Source organism: Dermacentor albipictus, chromosome 5, assembly GCF_038994185.2.
Source record: "Dermacentor albipictus isolate Rhodes 1998 colony chromosome 5, USDA_Dalb.pri_finalv2, whole genome shotgun sequence".
Taxonomy (NCBI): Eukaryota; Metazoa; Arthropoda; class Arachnida; order Ixodida; family Ixodidae; genus Dermacentor; species Dermacentor albipictus.
Window position 1 is genome coordinate 151,784,345 of NC_091825.1, and position 16,889 is coordinate 151,801,233.

Sequence of the window (16,889 nt, forward strand, 5' to 3'; positions counted from 1 at the left end):
TCGATTTTTCACACCACCACGTACCCCATAGTCAGTAGAGATATTCAGGATGTCCAGTATCCAGGTAAACGCAAGCGGACTAGGCATTCTACCAGATGAGCGGACGTGCAAAAGTGAACAGTCTGTACTGTGCAGCCACCTGGTGGCGCATAGCTCAAGCAGACAAATACATATAATACTGCAGCAACGAAGTGTATATTGCTTTGCTGTTCATGTAAATTTTCGGTAGCAACACAATTACGCCACTGCCGAAAATTCCCACCAGCAGCCAAGTAAAGTACACTTGATTACTGCAATTAGCTGCATTTGTCTGGTTGAGCTCCGCGCCACCAGGTGGCTGCACCGTACAGACCGCTCACATTTGCACGTCCGCTCATCCAGTAAAACGCCCAGTCTGCTGGCATTTAGCCGAATACCAGACAAGCTAGAACTCCAATATACAACATGGAAATTTCAGAAAAAAAAAAAAACCACACCGTCTGATTTTCCCGTCCTTTTCCATGGCCGTATATCTGGAACAACAATTGAAGCCACCATTGCCACCATTTTGATTGTCTCGCCACCTCGAACCAGCGCAGATCCACTGGCAGCCATAGCCACCACCGTGGCAACATTACGAGGGTTAATTCCAAAAGTTTCCAGCCTGACCAACTTTTAAAGGAGATAGAAATGAAACAACTGTGTCTCTTTTCAATATGATCTCCACTTCAACACATTTTTCGCACCTCTGCACATTCCCATGCCCTTCAAAAAATTGATTGGACTTCTCTCTTCAAGATGTTCGTGGACAGTACTCTTCCCTTTATCATCAGTAGTAAATTTTTTGCCACGAAGATCTTTCTTCAGCTTTGAGAAGAGGTAGTAGTCACTGGGCACTAGGTCTGGGCTATAGGGTGAGTGATCAATTTCCTCGAAGCAGCAGTTCTTTACTGCAGTTCTGCAACGCTCGACGTGTGAACTGGAGTGTTGTCGTGAAAGAGGTGGACGCCATGATAGAAAATCCCTCTCTTCTACAGACTGCATGGTACAGTAAACGAGAAGTTACGCTTGATACTGTGTGTTCATGATCGTATTTCTTTCCTTAAAGTCAATCAAGAGAATCCCACGGCAATCCCAAAGGATTGTTGCCATGATCTTGATCGACTGAGTCGACCTTGGCTTTTCTCAGTGGCGCTTCTCCTGGTTTGCGCCATTCTACTGATTCTCTTTTGGAAATGGGAGCTTAGTAAAGGACAATGGTTTCATCCTCGGTGACAATCGACTCCACGACTTCTCTCTCAGTCCAATGGCATAGCTCTAAAAACTTGAGGGAACAGTTCACATGATGCACTGAAAAAGGACTCGGGGCACCCATCTTGCACTAACCTTTGTCATGGAAAGCTTCTCATGAATTATGGTCGTTACTGCGAGTCCCACCTGTGTCGCAATTTCTTCCTGTCATTGAACACTTCCTCAACAAGAGGCAATTCCTTTGGTCATCACCTCCATGTGCCGACCACTGCGAGGCTCATCCTCGATGCTCTCTTCCCATGCTAAACTGTTTTGCCCACTCATTCATGGTGAAATAAGGAGGGGAAGCTTCTGCGTACAAACCACCCAGACATTTGACAACACTCTGAGAAACCCCTTCTTTGGCGAGGAACGTGAGTGGCGATAATGCTCAAAATTCAGTATCGAGCAGTGATGAAGCGGGCCTTGTGTTTCTCGGGCGAGTGCATGCTACTGATGAACACGTGTGCAGAGTTGAAACTCCTACACTGGCCTCCTAAGAGATGGCACTGTGTGCCTGACGTGACCTTATTGAGATCGCTGCAAGTTTTAGATGTCAGGCCGGAAACTTATGGGATTACCCTCATAGGCCGAGCTACTTCAAGTTTAGCTAACAAGCTTCTTGTTGTTTGGTGCCATGTTTTTCATTAAAACAATTTGCTGCTGTTAGCAACGGCTTCGAAACATGGAACTCGCAGCGCATAAAGTCGGTTCCCAAAAGTCAGCTGCACCTCGATGCAGCGGTGTTATACCATGAACCATACAAGTACTGCGGTGAAGCATACTAAAGTGGAAAGGGGCAATTGTCACGGGGCATGGTATGTAGGTTTAGCTTGTCCAGTATTCACGTAAATGCAGGCAGACTGGGCGTTGGAGCAGAGGTGTAAATGCGAGCTTCCTGCATGGTGCAGCCACCTGGTGGTGCAGAGCTCAAACAGACAAAAGCCACTAATATTGCAGACACGAAGCGCATTCTACTTTGCTGCTGACATAAATTTTCAGCCGTGGCATAATAGTGTTGCTGTCGAAAATTTACCTTTGCAGTTTTACACTGAACATTGAGATGCATAAATTAATGATCAGAAGGACCTACTCTAACGACTCAGTATGTTTATACAAAATCGCCAAAATTGCTTCAGGATCCCTTTAATTACACACTTGACAGCTTGCTAAAGGGGGAGACTAAAAAACTCAAAAGAAAGTACAAAGGCAAGTACAAAGCTACTAAAAAAGAGCAGGGGTCTATCTAAAACTCTGAAGGCCTGCCAGTAAACATTAGGTGTCATGGCACTCATACTGCGACCGAAGGCTGCACAAGCAAGTAAATCAAGGAACATGTGCTATGCACCCATAACAGTGGCAGCTTTCCACCCCATGGTACGCTTCATCGCACAGAGGGTGCACAGTGGCGAAGGTAACTTTAAAAGCAAATGCAGCCAAGTGAATTGGTGCCGTGTTCCAGCATTTTTTCCTACTTATGTAATTTGACACGCTGGATAATTCGACCAGTTTTGTTGATCCCGCCAAAATCGAATGAATGCAAGTCGACTGTATTATGAACAACATGCTCCAGGAAGGCAGCATTAATGGTGCAGCAACAAAACGCTGCTGTAGCACATACTGTAGAGGCCACGTGTACTTCCCACTGGCACAAAAGAAAAAAAGAAAAAAAAAAAACGGTCGAAGCTCACTATAACGAAGTTGCATCGGACAAGAAAATACGTTATATCTCATTCATTTTAACATTTGTTACATGCTGATATTTGTGGGAGACATTTTAGATTTACTTCACTATATCCGATAATTTGGTATATCCATATTTGTTTTGTCAAGGTTTGATGGTTATTTCGAATACAGAAGCAAGCTTGTCAGTTTAGTAACTGGAAGGGGGTAGTTAAACATCCATAACAAAGTTTACTAGCATAAGGTAACGTACCACATAAAATTCCTTAACCCCAAATTCATTTTACAAGAGATGCTAAAGCAAGGATAAAGTGTATTCAAAGCCCAAAGGAACATGTTTACTAGCTTCAAATGAAAAACAAATGGACAGTTATTCATAGTACATGAATGACAAGGGGATAAAAAGATTTTGAAAGTGAAGAACCAGCAACTTTATGGCCAGATATGGAAGTGAAATCTTATCTTATCAGCCATATGAAATATTGAAGCATGTCACAATATTGTGAGATTTTAAGAACCAGTGAAGACCGATTGGGCCACTGCAGAAAAAAAGAAAGGCATAAAGGGAATGTAACTTCCTAATTTTATTAATTACTTTATAAATTACTTCCCTCCACCTTGCAGGTTTCCACAGAACTATTATGTCAAACCCTTGCCTTTGCTTAGAGTTGTCGATGAATTCTACTTTGCCCTGCCATCTGCTAGCTGCCTGGTTAACTCGGATGGTAGAGCGGCTGCCCCAGAAAGGCGGTGGTCCCGGGTTCGAGTCCCGGACCAGGACAAATTTTCCTTAAACTTTGAGGCTTCTCTTTCGAGGAATCCATATGGGTTTGCTTTGTAGCAATTGCTACAATTGGGTGGATGTCTCATTTTCCCTTTACTTACTTCCCTCCACCTTGCGGGTTTCCGCAGAACTATTACATCAATGTAACTTACGGTCAGAAGCTTTGCATTTAGGGACTCTATTTGCGCTTCTTTTTCCAAGATGTCTTGAGACTGGCTGGTGAGCCTCAGCTCCATCGTCCTTGTAAAAAAGCACAAATGTAAGAATTTAGTATTAACAAAAAGTAGTGCATCAAACAGTAATAAATTAGTGTTCAAGGACTAGGAAAAGCACTGAACATCTGAACTTGCACCCCAAGAATAGTAAAGCAAGCACAGCTTAAACCTTGCATTTAAAGCTACTTAACCATGCAAGAGGCATACACAAGGTCACAGAAATTTATTACAATTCATTAAAGCTTAAACACAGGCAATATTTTTGAGAGGTTTGTAGCACAATAACGTACACCACCAGTGCTTCAGCAGAAAACTCATGGTGCTAGTATAAAATGTATTCGAAACAGAATAATCAATTAATTGAGAAATCTCAATTTACTCTTCTACCATTACAGACAAGGTAGGCAAGAAAGACAAAATGCCACACGTCCACTAGTAAAAGGTACCTGTAGTTCTCCTGGTCCACAAAAACGCCATTCTTATCTCTGGTTGCAGCCAGGTCCCTTCGAAGACGCTCGATTTCCTCTGTGTACTCCTGCAATTAATGATGTGATAAATATTTTGAGCCCTGTTGCAACAAAAGCAGACTTGTGCAAATAAAGAAAAAAAAAATGTGCGCAATCCCTCGCAGGTAACTTGCTTCACAAGTCGGGCACTGAAGGCTAAGAAGTGGTGTATACAGTCAAACACGACTATGGAACCCATTTACATCAAATTTTCCAGTATATCGAACAATTTCTGAACAAGATATAGTTATAATGTGTATATGTAGGAAAAACTATGTTTACATCGAACAAAAATAGCAGCGACTCCCGATATATCAAATGTCAAGTGGGGCAAAAGTGCCCCGGAAGTTTGCTTTCCCTTACAGCTGCAGGGAAACCCAGTGGTGCAGCTCCATCCACCTGCTTCTCCTTAAGGCCCAACCACTGGCACACGTCGGCAAGCTTCGGCATGCGCCAATGCGTCAAAAGTGTTGGTCGGGAACAAGCAAAGCATGGCGACAGGCAGAAATTTTGTCGACTGCCGACGCTAGAAGTTTGCAGACGTATGGCGACACTTCGCCAGCGTTCACCAATCCGAGACTGCAATGTGATGCCGGTGTCAACTAATCGGAGGCTGCTATGCCTACGATGGCTGCCGATGTCAAGGCGCCGACACCAACTATCGTTCTTTGGATGCATGACGCACACGATAGTGTTCCTGAAAGAATGTTGCGGTAGCAGGCCAACAACAAAACAACCGACGACCGTGGCACGATGTGGATCCGAACCGACTTACGATACCGACAAATCCAACCTGCCCACTGGGTTTCACCTGTCTCAGTGCGATAGTCTGCTAAAACATCCAACCAAATCATGATTGCTGCAACGCCTGCACTTAGCGTGTACTTTGTCGTGCTCAAACCGAATGGAAACATGCGTCCAAACTTCGCAGTCTGGATATTCAGCACTTGCCTGCAGCTGATGTTGTTTACGTTCCGCATTAGCCTAGCGTGTACACCGAGCCCGTAACTGGCGAGTGAACGAGCCCAGCTGAAAAACTGTCGAAGGAAATGAGTTTTCAATTCCGTTTGGCGCTTCAGCAGGGGCGGGGCTTATGGGACTTCCGCCCCCTCAAATTTTTTTTTTTTTGCCGTCATGCACTGCCAACCAAAACGCCTGTCACTGGAAATCATTCTGGATTTTTTCTAGAATGTCTTTTTCATGCTCAAAAAGACATTCGAGCGCAAACATTATGAACTTGGACTGGATTTTGTGCCAATGCCCATGAGGCGGGAGTCGCATAACGAAAGGAGCACCAACTAAGCACAAAGTTTGAAGGGAGTTTTGATGGAGGTTGGGCTCATCACGGCATCTCGTGGACCCCGCGGAATTTACGGAATGCATGGACTTCAATTCTGAAACTTCATGGGTATAAAGCTCTCGTAAACTTTTGATGCGAAAGGTGCATTGACCTTTCCAAAATCGTGCTTCAGATTTTCAATTCCGGAACTTTGTGGGTTTAATGTTGTTGGTAACATTGGATGCCAAAGGTGCATTCACTTTTCTAAAGTCATACAATGGACCACAGAACGAAACAAGCCAAAATACTATCGGACAAGTTGACAAACTGAGCAACGAGGTAATGCGAGACGAAGCGTTGTGGTTCATTTGTGCCGTCATGTCACAGAAAAGAATATCGAAATTTTTTTTTCGCCTGCACCAAATCACCCATGTACAAGACACTAAAGCCAGCAAAGGTAACTGTGTTCTTACAATTCCGGCTAGCAGACCGGAAAAAGAAACAGTCACTCGCTGCCATGATTGTGGGGACTCTGGATTGTAACGTGTTCACTTGAGCACAACCTTTCTGGAAAGTGTTGTCTTCCCGGTGTAGGGTACCAAGCGCTATGTGTACGGTTCGCTTGACGAAGCACCTCAGGTTTTGCTTGATATTTCTTCAGTAACCACATTAGGTGCCCAAAGTGGGCATTCAATTATGGCCAACATGCTTTCCTTCAAGTTTTTTCATTTCGGTGCCCCAAACCCCACAAAAGAAAAAGACATTGTTGCAGCGCAGTGAATTGTCGCACGGTGAAAGTTAGATTTTGGCAGCTGAAGGTGTTTCCCAAAATGAAATTAGTCGTCGTATGGCTGTCGTGTCATTTCATTGACCACTGCAAAGCATTGGAGCAAACGATTCAAAGAAGACTGAAAATTGGAAATGCAATCCAAGACCGCGCCAGAGCCGACATGCGAAGGTTGAATTGCAAAGGTTGACGAGCCGATTAGACAAGAACGGAAGATAAGCATCGATGAATTGGCAGGGTGTGTGAACATCAGTCATGGTTCGGGTCACACCACAATTCATGAACATCTCGGTTATCGGCTCTTGTGTACGCAATGGATGTCCAAGATTTTGAACCACCACCAGAGGACAGAAATTCGGCGCTGCCTTGACTTATCTGGTATCACAATGAGGGTGACGACTTCTTTTCTGCAATTGTGACCGTGGACGAATCATGGTGCCACTACTAAACGCCTGAAACACGACGGCAAAGCTTACAGTGGAAACATTTAAATTCGTCACCCCTAAGAAAGCAAAGGCCGTCATTTCTCCCAGAAAGCCGACTTTTTTTTTCTTTTTTTTTTTTCGATCATCAGGGGCCATTACTGATAGAAGTTGCTAAACCTGGAGAGACTATCAATCGTTTTTGATATTGCGAAATGCCAGATCAGCTGCGTGTCGCAACCAAAAACAAACAACGTGGAAAATTCAGCAATGAGGTCACATTGCTCCATGACAATGCCTGTCCCCACATCACTGATGTGGGGAACACAAAACTGGCAGAGTTCAAGTGGGAAATGCTGCAACATCCGCCATACAGCCCAGACTCGTCGCCTTGCGACTTCCACAATTTGAGGCAATTGAAGAAACAGCTCAAGGGAACCAGATTCGTGTCAGACGATGACGTGAAAGAGTCACTTACAGACTTTTCGAAGCAGCAACCCAAACAGTTTTACAAGACGGGAATCACCCAACTCGTTAGTGGGACAAATGTCTAAATGGTCATGGGTACTACTTTTAAGTAAAGTACGACGTTTGTCATATATTCACATTCACTCACTTTCATTTGACTCGCCCTCGTATATTTTGCAGAACTCCTGCTTTCTATATGTGCTCTGTGGAGACTATAATTTCGGTGCAATTATTCATAATATAGAACCAATGACAGCTACTCCTGCGCAATACATTGGAACAAAGGATAGTCATTGAGATTTTTCCCTAGCCATTGCATTTGTACATAAATGTAAACAAGGTTTTTGAAAGGCAAAGTTTAATGAAACTACAGTAAACCTTGTTAAATCGTACCCGCTTAAACAGTAGTTTCGTTTAAAAAGTAGTAAAGTCAAATCCCCGACTTAGCGGCCACTGAACATAATGTGTTTTGTATCCGCATAAACTGTACCTACTTATTGCGTACGCATTGGTTAAAACATACTGTTTCCACTTTTCGTCGCGCGAACACGACTGTGCATCGTCTCCATCGGGCAGCCAGGCAGAACAACAAGCCTCAGATTGGAACAATGGCCTCCAAGCGTCCTGTGCGTTTGCGCGCGAAGCCACATCAACATCATTTCAACGCCGTGCCAGAGAGCATTGTGGCGTCATGCAAGCGAGGACTCATGTCCTTCCGAAGCTCGGATAAAACAGATGCCGGGTGTTCAGCATAGAAGAAAAATTAGACATCGTGCGCGCTATCGAACGTGACCCGAGGAAGTCAGCGCTGGCACGCGACAGGGATCTGCTGTTGACTACGGTGTGTGGCATTTGGAATGCGAAGGATTTGCTCGGCAGCGCTGCTGCGACGGCGAAGAGATGTCGGCTACGAGGTTCGACTTTTCGCCATCGTTGCCTCTGTTGCTGCCAAAGTGTCGACTAGCGACAGTGAGGACGACACGGAAAGCGACAGCACAGGCGATGCAGGCCCAAGAGTGGCATAAGCTGCGCATTACGTCAGCCTCATGAATGCAATCGTCGCGACAAGAACAGGGGCGCGATAACGCAACTGTTCCAAACGAAAAGTATTTCAAACTCCTGCACCCGGCAATGAAAAAGGCGCCCCAGGACTTCTGCAGCACTACTGCGCACTTGCACGGAGAATATGTAACGCCAACGACGAATCTGCCATGCGAGTGTTTGCAGAGAAGAGGGGGCTGGCTGAAAAGCTGGCATGCAGCTTCAGTAAGTTTGAGGCCGCTGTCGTCGTGCTAGGCGTCGCAGCATCAAACGAAAACAACACTTTTCGTCGCGCGAAGTGAATAAATAGTGCATGTTTCTCTCCCCTTTCATCGCACTCTCTCAGAGTTCCGTTTTCAACAGGTAAGTGGGCAATCTCATGTTAATTCGGTTAAACAGTACAACCGTTTAGTAAGTACTTCTTCCGAGCTCCGGCCAACTACGGTTTAACGAGGTTTCACTGTATATTTCTCAACCTGTTCAATTCATGGCCTTTACATTTTTCATATCAGCGGCATGCACTGATTTGCTTATTTATTATTTATTTACGTATTAAATAGACAAGGAACACTGAAGTATTGATATCAGTTATTTCGGGTGCAATTTTTCGGGACATACGAGTATTATTTCATGAAAAAAATACATATTTTACTTGTCTTGACAGTGCATAGCATTCAAGAATTAGTTTGCAGCATCTTCGGCAATGGCAATGCAGTTATTCATGAATTGATCCCTCGACAAGTTCTTTCTATAAGGAGGAAGCCGAGCTGCAACGCGCTTGCTCAGGCAGCCAATCAGGCTCTTGTGCCCTCGTCGTGAAGGGTGGCACGAGTGCAAGTTGTCTCGCTGCTTTTCTGGTCCGTTGTGTTTGCACCTTGTGGGCCTTCATCCGTAGTGTTGCTGTGATGAAACGGCAGAATTTGACTTTCGCCGTGAAGCTCAAAATGATAAATGAAGTCGATGCAGTGAAAAGTCTGATGTCGTTGCAGCGTGCGAGGTTTTGAGGAGCACTCAGCACGATATTGAAGAATAAGGGGGAGATTAAGGCTATAGCAGACAAGCTTGGGACCCGGTGTCCGAAGTGTATGCATGGCCATGTACAAAACATCAAGGCAGCCGTGTACAAGTGGTGCATCTGAAATTGCTTCACACGTGCCGGCTTCCGCGTGGTCTGTGACGAGTGAAAATTCTTACGAGTGCAACGAAACTGTCACCAGTGTTGAAGTTTAAAGTGAGCCGTCAGAATTTCCAGAAGCCATTGACGGATCAATAATCAACGAGTGTGAATGCGGATGACAGAGTTGTAACTATGGGAGAGCCTGAAAACGAAGAGTACAATGCCTACATCGCACCGAGCAAAAGTGAAAGTGGGCACAATGAGGAAAGCAACAACAATCCTGTGCCCACATCCTCCCAGGTTAAGGGTGCTCTCGCACTAGTCCGGCACTTCTGCACGAATGTGGAAGGTTGCGGCCTCAGCTGCTCCAACTCTTTAGACAATGTGGAGAAGTGTGTGCATCGCATGCAGCAAAAGTGCCGAAGGAGAATAAAATACAGGACTATCCCATGCGAAACTTGGCTGGTTTCACCGATAAAGTGCTTTTATAAATGGTATGCGCATTTATGACGTCCAATTGTTTGAGCAAACTCACATCGAATTATGCCCTATATCAAACTGATAGGCTCCCCCCCCCCCCTTTTTTTTTTTTTGCCGGTTCGATATAACCGGGTTTGAGTGTTCTAGTAAATCACTACAACAGTGAATTTGTTTCAAGCATTGGAGGAACACTAAAGAGGAATACAACTTAAGCTGTATTATTATATTATCCTTCTACAACGCTAAAAGAAAGCCAATTTTAGCATGAAAAGAGGTTCGGTAAGTGAGAAAAGATGCAAAAACGAAAAAAAGAGCAGCGGCACCGCCCTGAGCTTCCGGACCAGCTCAACATGGCATGAATTATTAGTCTGCTCGGGCCCGGTGAAGTTCCTTTTTATCACTAAAAGACTGCACGGAATTCCAAAGGGCCAAAGACTGAATTTGGCAGGTTTGAAGTACTGCAATTATGAGCCACAATGATTCAAGTACACCGGTTGTCGTTTGTCAATGCTTTACATGTGTGTCACTATGCAGCCCTGAACAGGCATAGCATAACATGCACCTAATCAGGAACAGCATAGAACAACAATTACTAAAACCAGGCAGAGGAAAGTTCGAAACAACTGCAGCGAAGGAATTGTCAAGGTCACAAATTTAGCAGCAAAAGTTTATGTAAAGACAGGCAGTTTACTTATGTAACAAAAAGGAATAAGCACTACTTGAGGAAGAAGGCAACAAATTTTTTGGACTAAAGATATTGTGCAACAGTAGTGAGGAATGTCTACAAGCCAAAAAAACATGCAAATGCCACATAAGGGCAAGCAGAGAGACTCGCTTGCTACAGCCAGGTCAAATGGGAAGAAAAAATTATAGAGGACGAAAAATAAGGCCGTCTTGCCTTGATCAGTGCCCGCTTTGTCATCTTTTGATTGACCTCTGGACGGTTGGTGATGTTCTTGGCACGATGAGCGTAGTCCAAGGTGCTCAATGTCTCCTCCAGATTGGACATGTCAGGCGAGATGGTCGCAATGATGGAAGTCTTTGTGCGGCCACCCAGAGAGTCCTGCAAGAGCCGAGTCAGCTTGCTTTCCCTGCAATGAAAAGGCAACAATTTGATTTCATACCTAGCAATCTGAACATTGACCCCTTTGTATCCCAGCAGCAACGTATGTTTCCATAAGTGCTCCACCACAACCTCTTTATGCTGGTTAGAGCTCTTTTGTATTAACAGTACTATACTTGCTACACCAGGGATGAAACAGGAAAAAAATGCAATCTACGTTTCAGTTTACCATGTAGAGGCACTGAGGAAACTGACTGCAATGAGAAGTTTGCGTATGGAAGTGTTTCATCAATCTCGATGCATTTTCAGCTCCTTGCTTGGCAGGATCAAGCACTTCTGGAACCTCCATTTACGCTAGCAATGATCACTACTGCGTCACCCATGGTGATGTGGAAGCGCTAGAAGTTACGGGAGCTGGAAACATGTCATGGATACGATGTTTTGACGGCGGCAGTACACGGGGAAATGTCTGCTGCAGTTTCGCTATCTATGGTCCACACACACACACACGCACACGCACACACACACACACAACAGTTTAGCATGCATTAAGTAACTACGCGTGGTCAGCCAATACATTAGGTTCAATGACGACAGTGCGAGAAATTCATTGCAACTATAAGCCAGAATATTGATGAGGCTTTCCTGCATTTTGAACACTAATAGGGAGGACGAAATTTGATTAAAGAATCGTTGCACTTTATTGTCACATTTGTACAAGACAGGTCTAGATGAAAATGTCTGACCTGCACCAACACAACCAGCGTAGATAAAAATGCGATGTTAAGAAACGTGGCCAGACTCGCCTGTACGGAACATGTGGTCCCTTGTCCACCAAGGCAGTTATAACACGACCCAATGTAAGGAGAGATTGGTTGATATTGCCTGCGAAAATTATGCAAACAATGATTAACACAAGCTGTAGAACGAAATTATCCACTTGCTTTTCTAGTACCGCACATAAATGTTTAAGGCTTAAATAACTGCCACAACATAGAGCTGTGGCGAAGAATACAAAATAGGCTGCAAGATGAAATTAGCGATACAATTTAATAAGATGACAGTCATGGCACGGTAATTATAGGTGCACATAAAAATCGAGCTTGCGTTGCTTATAAAAATGAGATGCTAATGCTATTCTATAAACATTACAAAAATTGAATAGTCAAGTCAATACAACACATACTGAATCATGCTGATCAGAGCTAAACTCTCCCTTGGTGTTCGCACAAACAAGAACTTACCTGCTTCACGTGCTCTCCTGTCAATTGCACCAGAGCGTCCAATGTTCTCACTCCCTGCAAGGTCGACCTTGGTGCATAATAGAATCGCAAAGAATCAATGCAGTGCACAGACACAAGAGCAAACAGCAAGTGACGAGCGAGATGAAAAAAGAAACTGGCACATGTTTAGAGCATAATGTGCGACACTTATGATCAGATGGTCAAACCGACAAGGAAACGGCAATAGCAACACAGATGACATAAACGAACTCATCATGGTAGACTGAAGTGATTAAACACAGTTTTTGGGCACAAGCAGAAACTGCTAGCGACAGTAATGCCTTGTTAATGACAAATGAAGCAAGTGAACAGCATGAAGTGTGATGCTTCTAAAATGGGTCACACTATTACTCACAAGGTTGAGCTTGCCGGTTTTTACCAGCTCCTCGCCATCATCTGTTGTCTCGCGGATGTGAACGGTAACCGAGAAGACTGTGTGGCTACGTGAAGATGTCGCATTCAGAAGTGTAGCTGCAGTTTGACGTTTTGCAGCCCCCTTCTGGAGTATGAAGAACACTTCTTCACGATTGTGCACAGTGATCTCCTCTAGGCCCTGGATTATGACAGAACCCTGAAAATGCACAGAAAAAGCTGCAAGATCAAAATTTTTCCTGCACTGGGAATCAAGTAAAAAGTTTTGCATCAGTGTTTTACTGCCCCATGCATGTTGGAAGTGAACATTTAGATCATTTAGGAAGTGATGATTTAGATGTGAATAGCAGTGGTTGCACGTAATCAGCTCTACATAAACAAAAGCAAAGCAACTTGCTCAATGCATATGTAATACAAAAGCTGAAAGTAGTGGGAAAGTGCTTAAGCTTCAGCTAACAATAACTTGGACTAAAAATGCAAAGGAAACAACTTTACTATTTAGTTTATATTAGATGAAGGCACCATACACAAGGTACAGTGGTAGTTCAGCTTAAACACAATGATTGAAAGGCAACTAACAAAAGTACAGAAGCTATAAAAGTTTATTGATGTTCGTTGAAAGTATAGCATTTCCGTATTGCACCCAAAAATTGCTCAACATGACAAACCGCCTAGAGTTATAAACGGATACATGAAACTACTTAAATGTACTCGCAATTAACTAAAAAGTATGTGGGACTAGGAGAAGAATATACACCCAAACCTAGAACATCCCCTGAAATTGCAAGTGCTCAGCTGTCCAATTCATCAGTCGATCTACATTTTACATCAGCTAAAGCAGTGAAGGGAATAACAAGGCGTTACACCAAAAGAACTCCTGAATTTTGAGACACAGCAGTGCACGTTTCTGCATAGTTGCCCAAGCTTCAATAGTGCTTGAACTAGGCAATGAATGCAGCTATTTATTTGTTTATTTATTATTAATACCTCAAAGGCCCCGGCGTGGGACCAAATTTCAGGACAATGTGCACTTCATGCCAGCTTCGATATTTAAACGTACCAAAATTGGAAACTAATCAAGAAGCCACATGCACCTTTCTAGTGGAGTCCTCGAAGATTTTCAGCCTTGACGTGTCCTCATGTGCACTGAGCAGGTCAAAGAGTTCTTCATTGTACAACTCAAGAAAGGACACCTTGATCGTAAATTCAAGGTCCTGGGACTGAAGCTCTTCAAACAGCTGCTGCAGCGTACGTGGGATGATACCAGCCAAGGGGTCGTCAGCCCAACCCAGGTTCACATTTGATCTTTCACCTTCCATAGTGAATGTCTTGCCAGTACCGGTTTGACCATATCTGAAATCATAAAAGCGAAGGGTCACAAGCTGATTACTGTGCCTGTACAGAGGTTAGGCCTATCACGGTTGCAGAGTTCGTGTGTCTGCACTTCCGGCAGACTTGAGCGACTGACCTGAAGCTAATTGAGCCATTAGGATGAAGGAAACTGCTGTTGAAATTTTGTATTGACCATATGAATTTTAAAATCAACTTTCATTTTGTACAGTGCACACACAAAAGCGACAAGCGATGACATGGCGCACTATCAACATAGGTAAACTGCTGTTCTCGAAGGCTGCCGGCACTTCTCCAAATCAAATGCGACTGCGCTCATGGATGTATGTTCATGTATTGTTATGCCAGCTCCTCATTTTGCTTCAGAGTTGCGCTGTTTGCCTCTTATCCCAAATTGCCAACAAGTGGAGGTCCTTTCAATACAGCAGCCAACATCTCATTCGACTGCCAACAGCGCGGGTACTGGAATCAATGCCTCCACTAGAAAAATATGTGTTCTCTAAATGAATGACAATATGCCCAAAGTCTTAATCTAAGTCTGCGTTATGGAACACTGTGCATGAAAAAGAATTATGAAAAATGATAAGTAGGCAGCATAACGCATACTATTTGTGTCTCCTGCTCGCCGTTTTCGATAGGTGTTCGGTCACTCAGAACAGCGAGTCAGATTGATGTGACAGTGCTTAGAAGCATGCAATCCACGTGTTTTGCTTTGTTCCCACGTTATTTGACATCGCCGATGCTAGGCCGCTGTACCATGCCAATGTAAACAAATGTACCAGTCAGTGCTTTGGACACTCGGTGGCATTTTGAAGACATTGTGCACTCTATAAATAGACATAAAAGTGAAGAAATCTGCACTTGACAACACTTAAAATTGCAAGCAGCATGTATGAATTCGGTGGTTAAAGCTACCCTTGGCCTTCGTGTAGCAGCGCGATGTGTTGCAGTGAGTGCTGCCTCTTGTGATGGCAGGTCAAATGCAAACGGCGATTCATGGCCATTGAATTTGTCGGTATCATAACCGTGACTGTTTTGACAGCTATCAAGAGCTCATGCAGCTAACATGTCACTCAAAGACATTGTGCCAATGGTCCAACACAGTCATGGATCAGCCGAATATCTGCTCTTCACCACTTTCATTCTCCACGCTGGCGGGACCGGCATGCTTCGAGCGCCTTTCCCGATGGTGTGCCGTTGATGGCGTCGCATAAATACAATTGCTTGGCTGCTCGACCAGATATCAGTTTCATTCTTGTGCCCTTGAAAGTACCGATATGAAAATTGTCATTTTTCTTACATTCTGGGCAGCTATAAACACCACAACTATCATAAGAAGGTCAATCCTTTGAGAATTCAAGAAAACAGCTGCTCCTGCACAACAGCAGGTGCAACTGAAGATCGCACCATTTGCAGGCTAAACACAGCACGAACCCTGATGGCGATTGCTTTATATCAGGCAATCTACAGGAGGACGAAGCCTGGATCTGACCTTTAAATTCTAAAAAAAAAAAAAACTCGTAGAAAACCTTCCCATTGGCATTTTTGCCCATTCTTGAACCACTCGGGCGGTTTTTGTGTGCACCACCAGTGTTCAAGTTGGCATATCATAGTCTCAACTGCTTTCCAGTCAGGCTGCTTGCCACATTTGCAAAAGCCGAACACTAGTGCCACCACAATTTTCGTCTGCCTGTAGCATAGCTTTGGGCTGAAGGTTCGTACACTCCAGGACAATGCTCTTCAGCAACTTTGCAGCGATAGCAGGTTGTACTCACGTCCACTATGCTATGCTTGCAAAAACATACAGCTATGGGGAGGTGGTCAGATGGACTTTGCTGAAGCCATACCGTTGGGAGAGATTAAAGCAAAGCTTTATTCATCTCTTCATTCGACTTTTCCACTGCTGCTGTCCTACATGCCACATCGAGATGGAATTCAGAGCTTGTATATACATTGAAGGAGCACGGCAGAGAGGAATGGCGACACAAGAAACCCATTTGGCCCTTTCCATCGCGACGTATTATGCAATGAGCATCTATGCCACTGTGGCAAAAAAACTCTGGTACATCTGATGCTTTCATTTCATAGACATAGTTGTACACCTATCAAGCGCAACGGTCATCAGACATCACGCTCAGTCTCCGTTCATGACACTTTCGCTATGGCCTCGTGCACTTCAGAGGGACAACCAACATCTCCCTGTACTGCTTCCTTAGGTATGCCACTTGTGTGCTCAGAGCAGTGCAGCGAGCTTCCGTTGGTCGGGTTTGTAGGGCCTGTAGTGTGCGGGTTGATGGGCATAGTGCAACATTCCCAAAAGCAAGGCCAGGTGAAGCCACTTTTCAACAAGCCCCTGCAGGCCTCGAAACAAATGATGGACCATAGGGCCTTGGAGCCAAGACAGGAGTGACTGATCTTCCGCTTTGTTCGTTGCTTCTCCTCATAGCTCTGCACGAATTTTGGGGCTGCCATGATAGTCATCCTTACGTACTTGTACTCATTGGCCCAAGCCATGGAGTTGCCTTGTATGGAGAGCTCCGAGATCTTGTGGAGACCCACATAAGCAAAGGTAATTGCCCCAGATTTCTTAACATTAAGCAGAGCCTAGGCTTTGCGCCTTCCTTGCAGCTCTGCTGTTTGGCATGATGACATGATCGGCGTAGAATAGTGCTGGTATCCATCCCGTGTTGGCAATGCCTTCCTACTTATAGCGTAGGTGGAAGCTCTGCCCGCTTCCTGCCAGATGCCGCTCCATGCTCGATACGAGCAT

The 16,889-nt window shown here is 44.4% G+C and overlaps 1 protein-coding gene across 1 annotated transcript in view; it reads right to left on the bottom strand.

Moving 5' to 3' along the window:
- Klp61F (Kinesin-like protein at 61F) overlaps positions 1-16,889 on the bottom strand; it is a 58,675-nt gene that overhangs the window by 38,896 nt on the left and 2,890 nt on the right. Inside the window, exons 4-10 of the mRNA XM_070539197.1 lie at positions 13,864-14,122; positions 12,753-12,968; positions 12,359-12,425; positions 11,921-11,999; positions 10,950-11,142; positions 4,398-4,486; positions 3,889-3,976 (exon numbers count right to left, since the gene is read on the bottom strand). Of these exons, the coding sequence (XP_070395298.1) occupies positions 3,889-3,976; positions 4,398-4,486; positions 10,950-11,142; positions 11,921-11,999; positions 12,359-12,425; positions 12,753-12,968; positions 13,864-14,122 (991 nt within the window). The remainder of the gene's footprint in view (positions 1-3,888; positions 3,977-4,397; positions 4,487-10,949; positions 11,143-11,920; positions 12,000-12,358; positions 12,426-12,752; positions 12,969-13,863; positions 14,123-16,889) is intronic.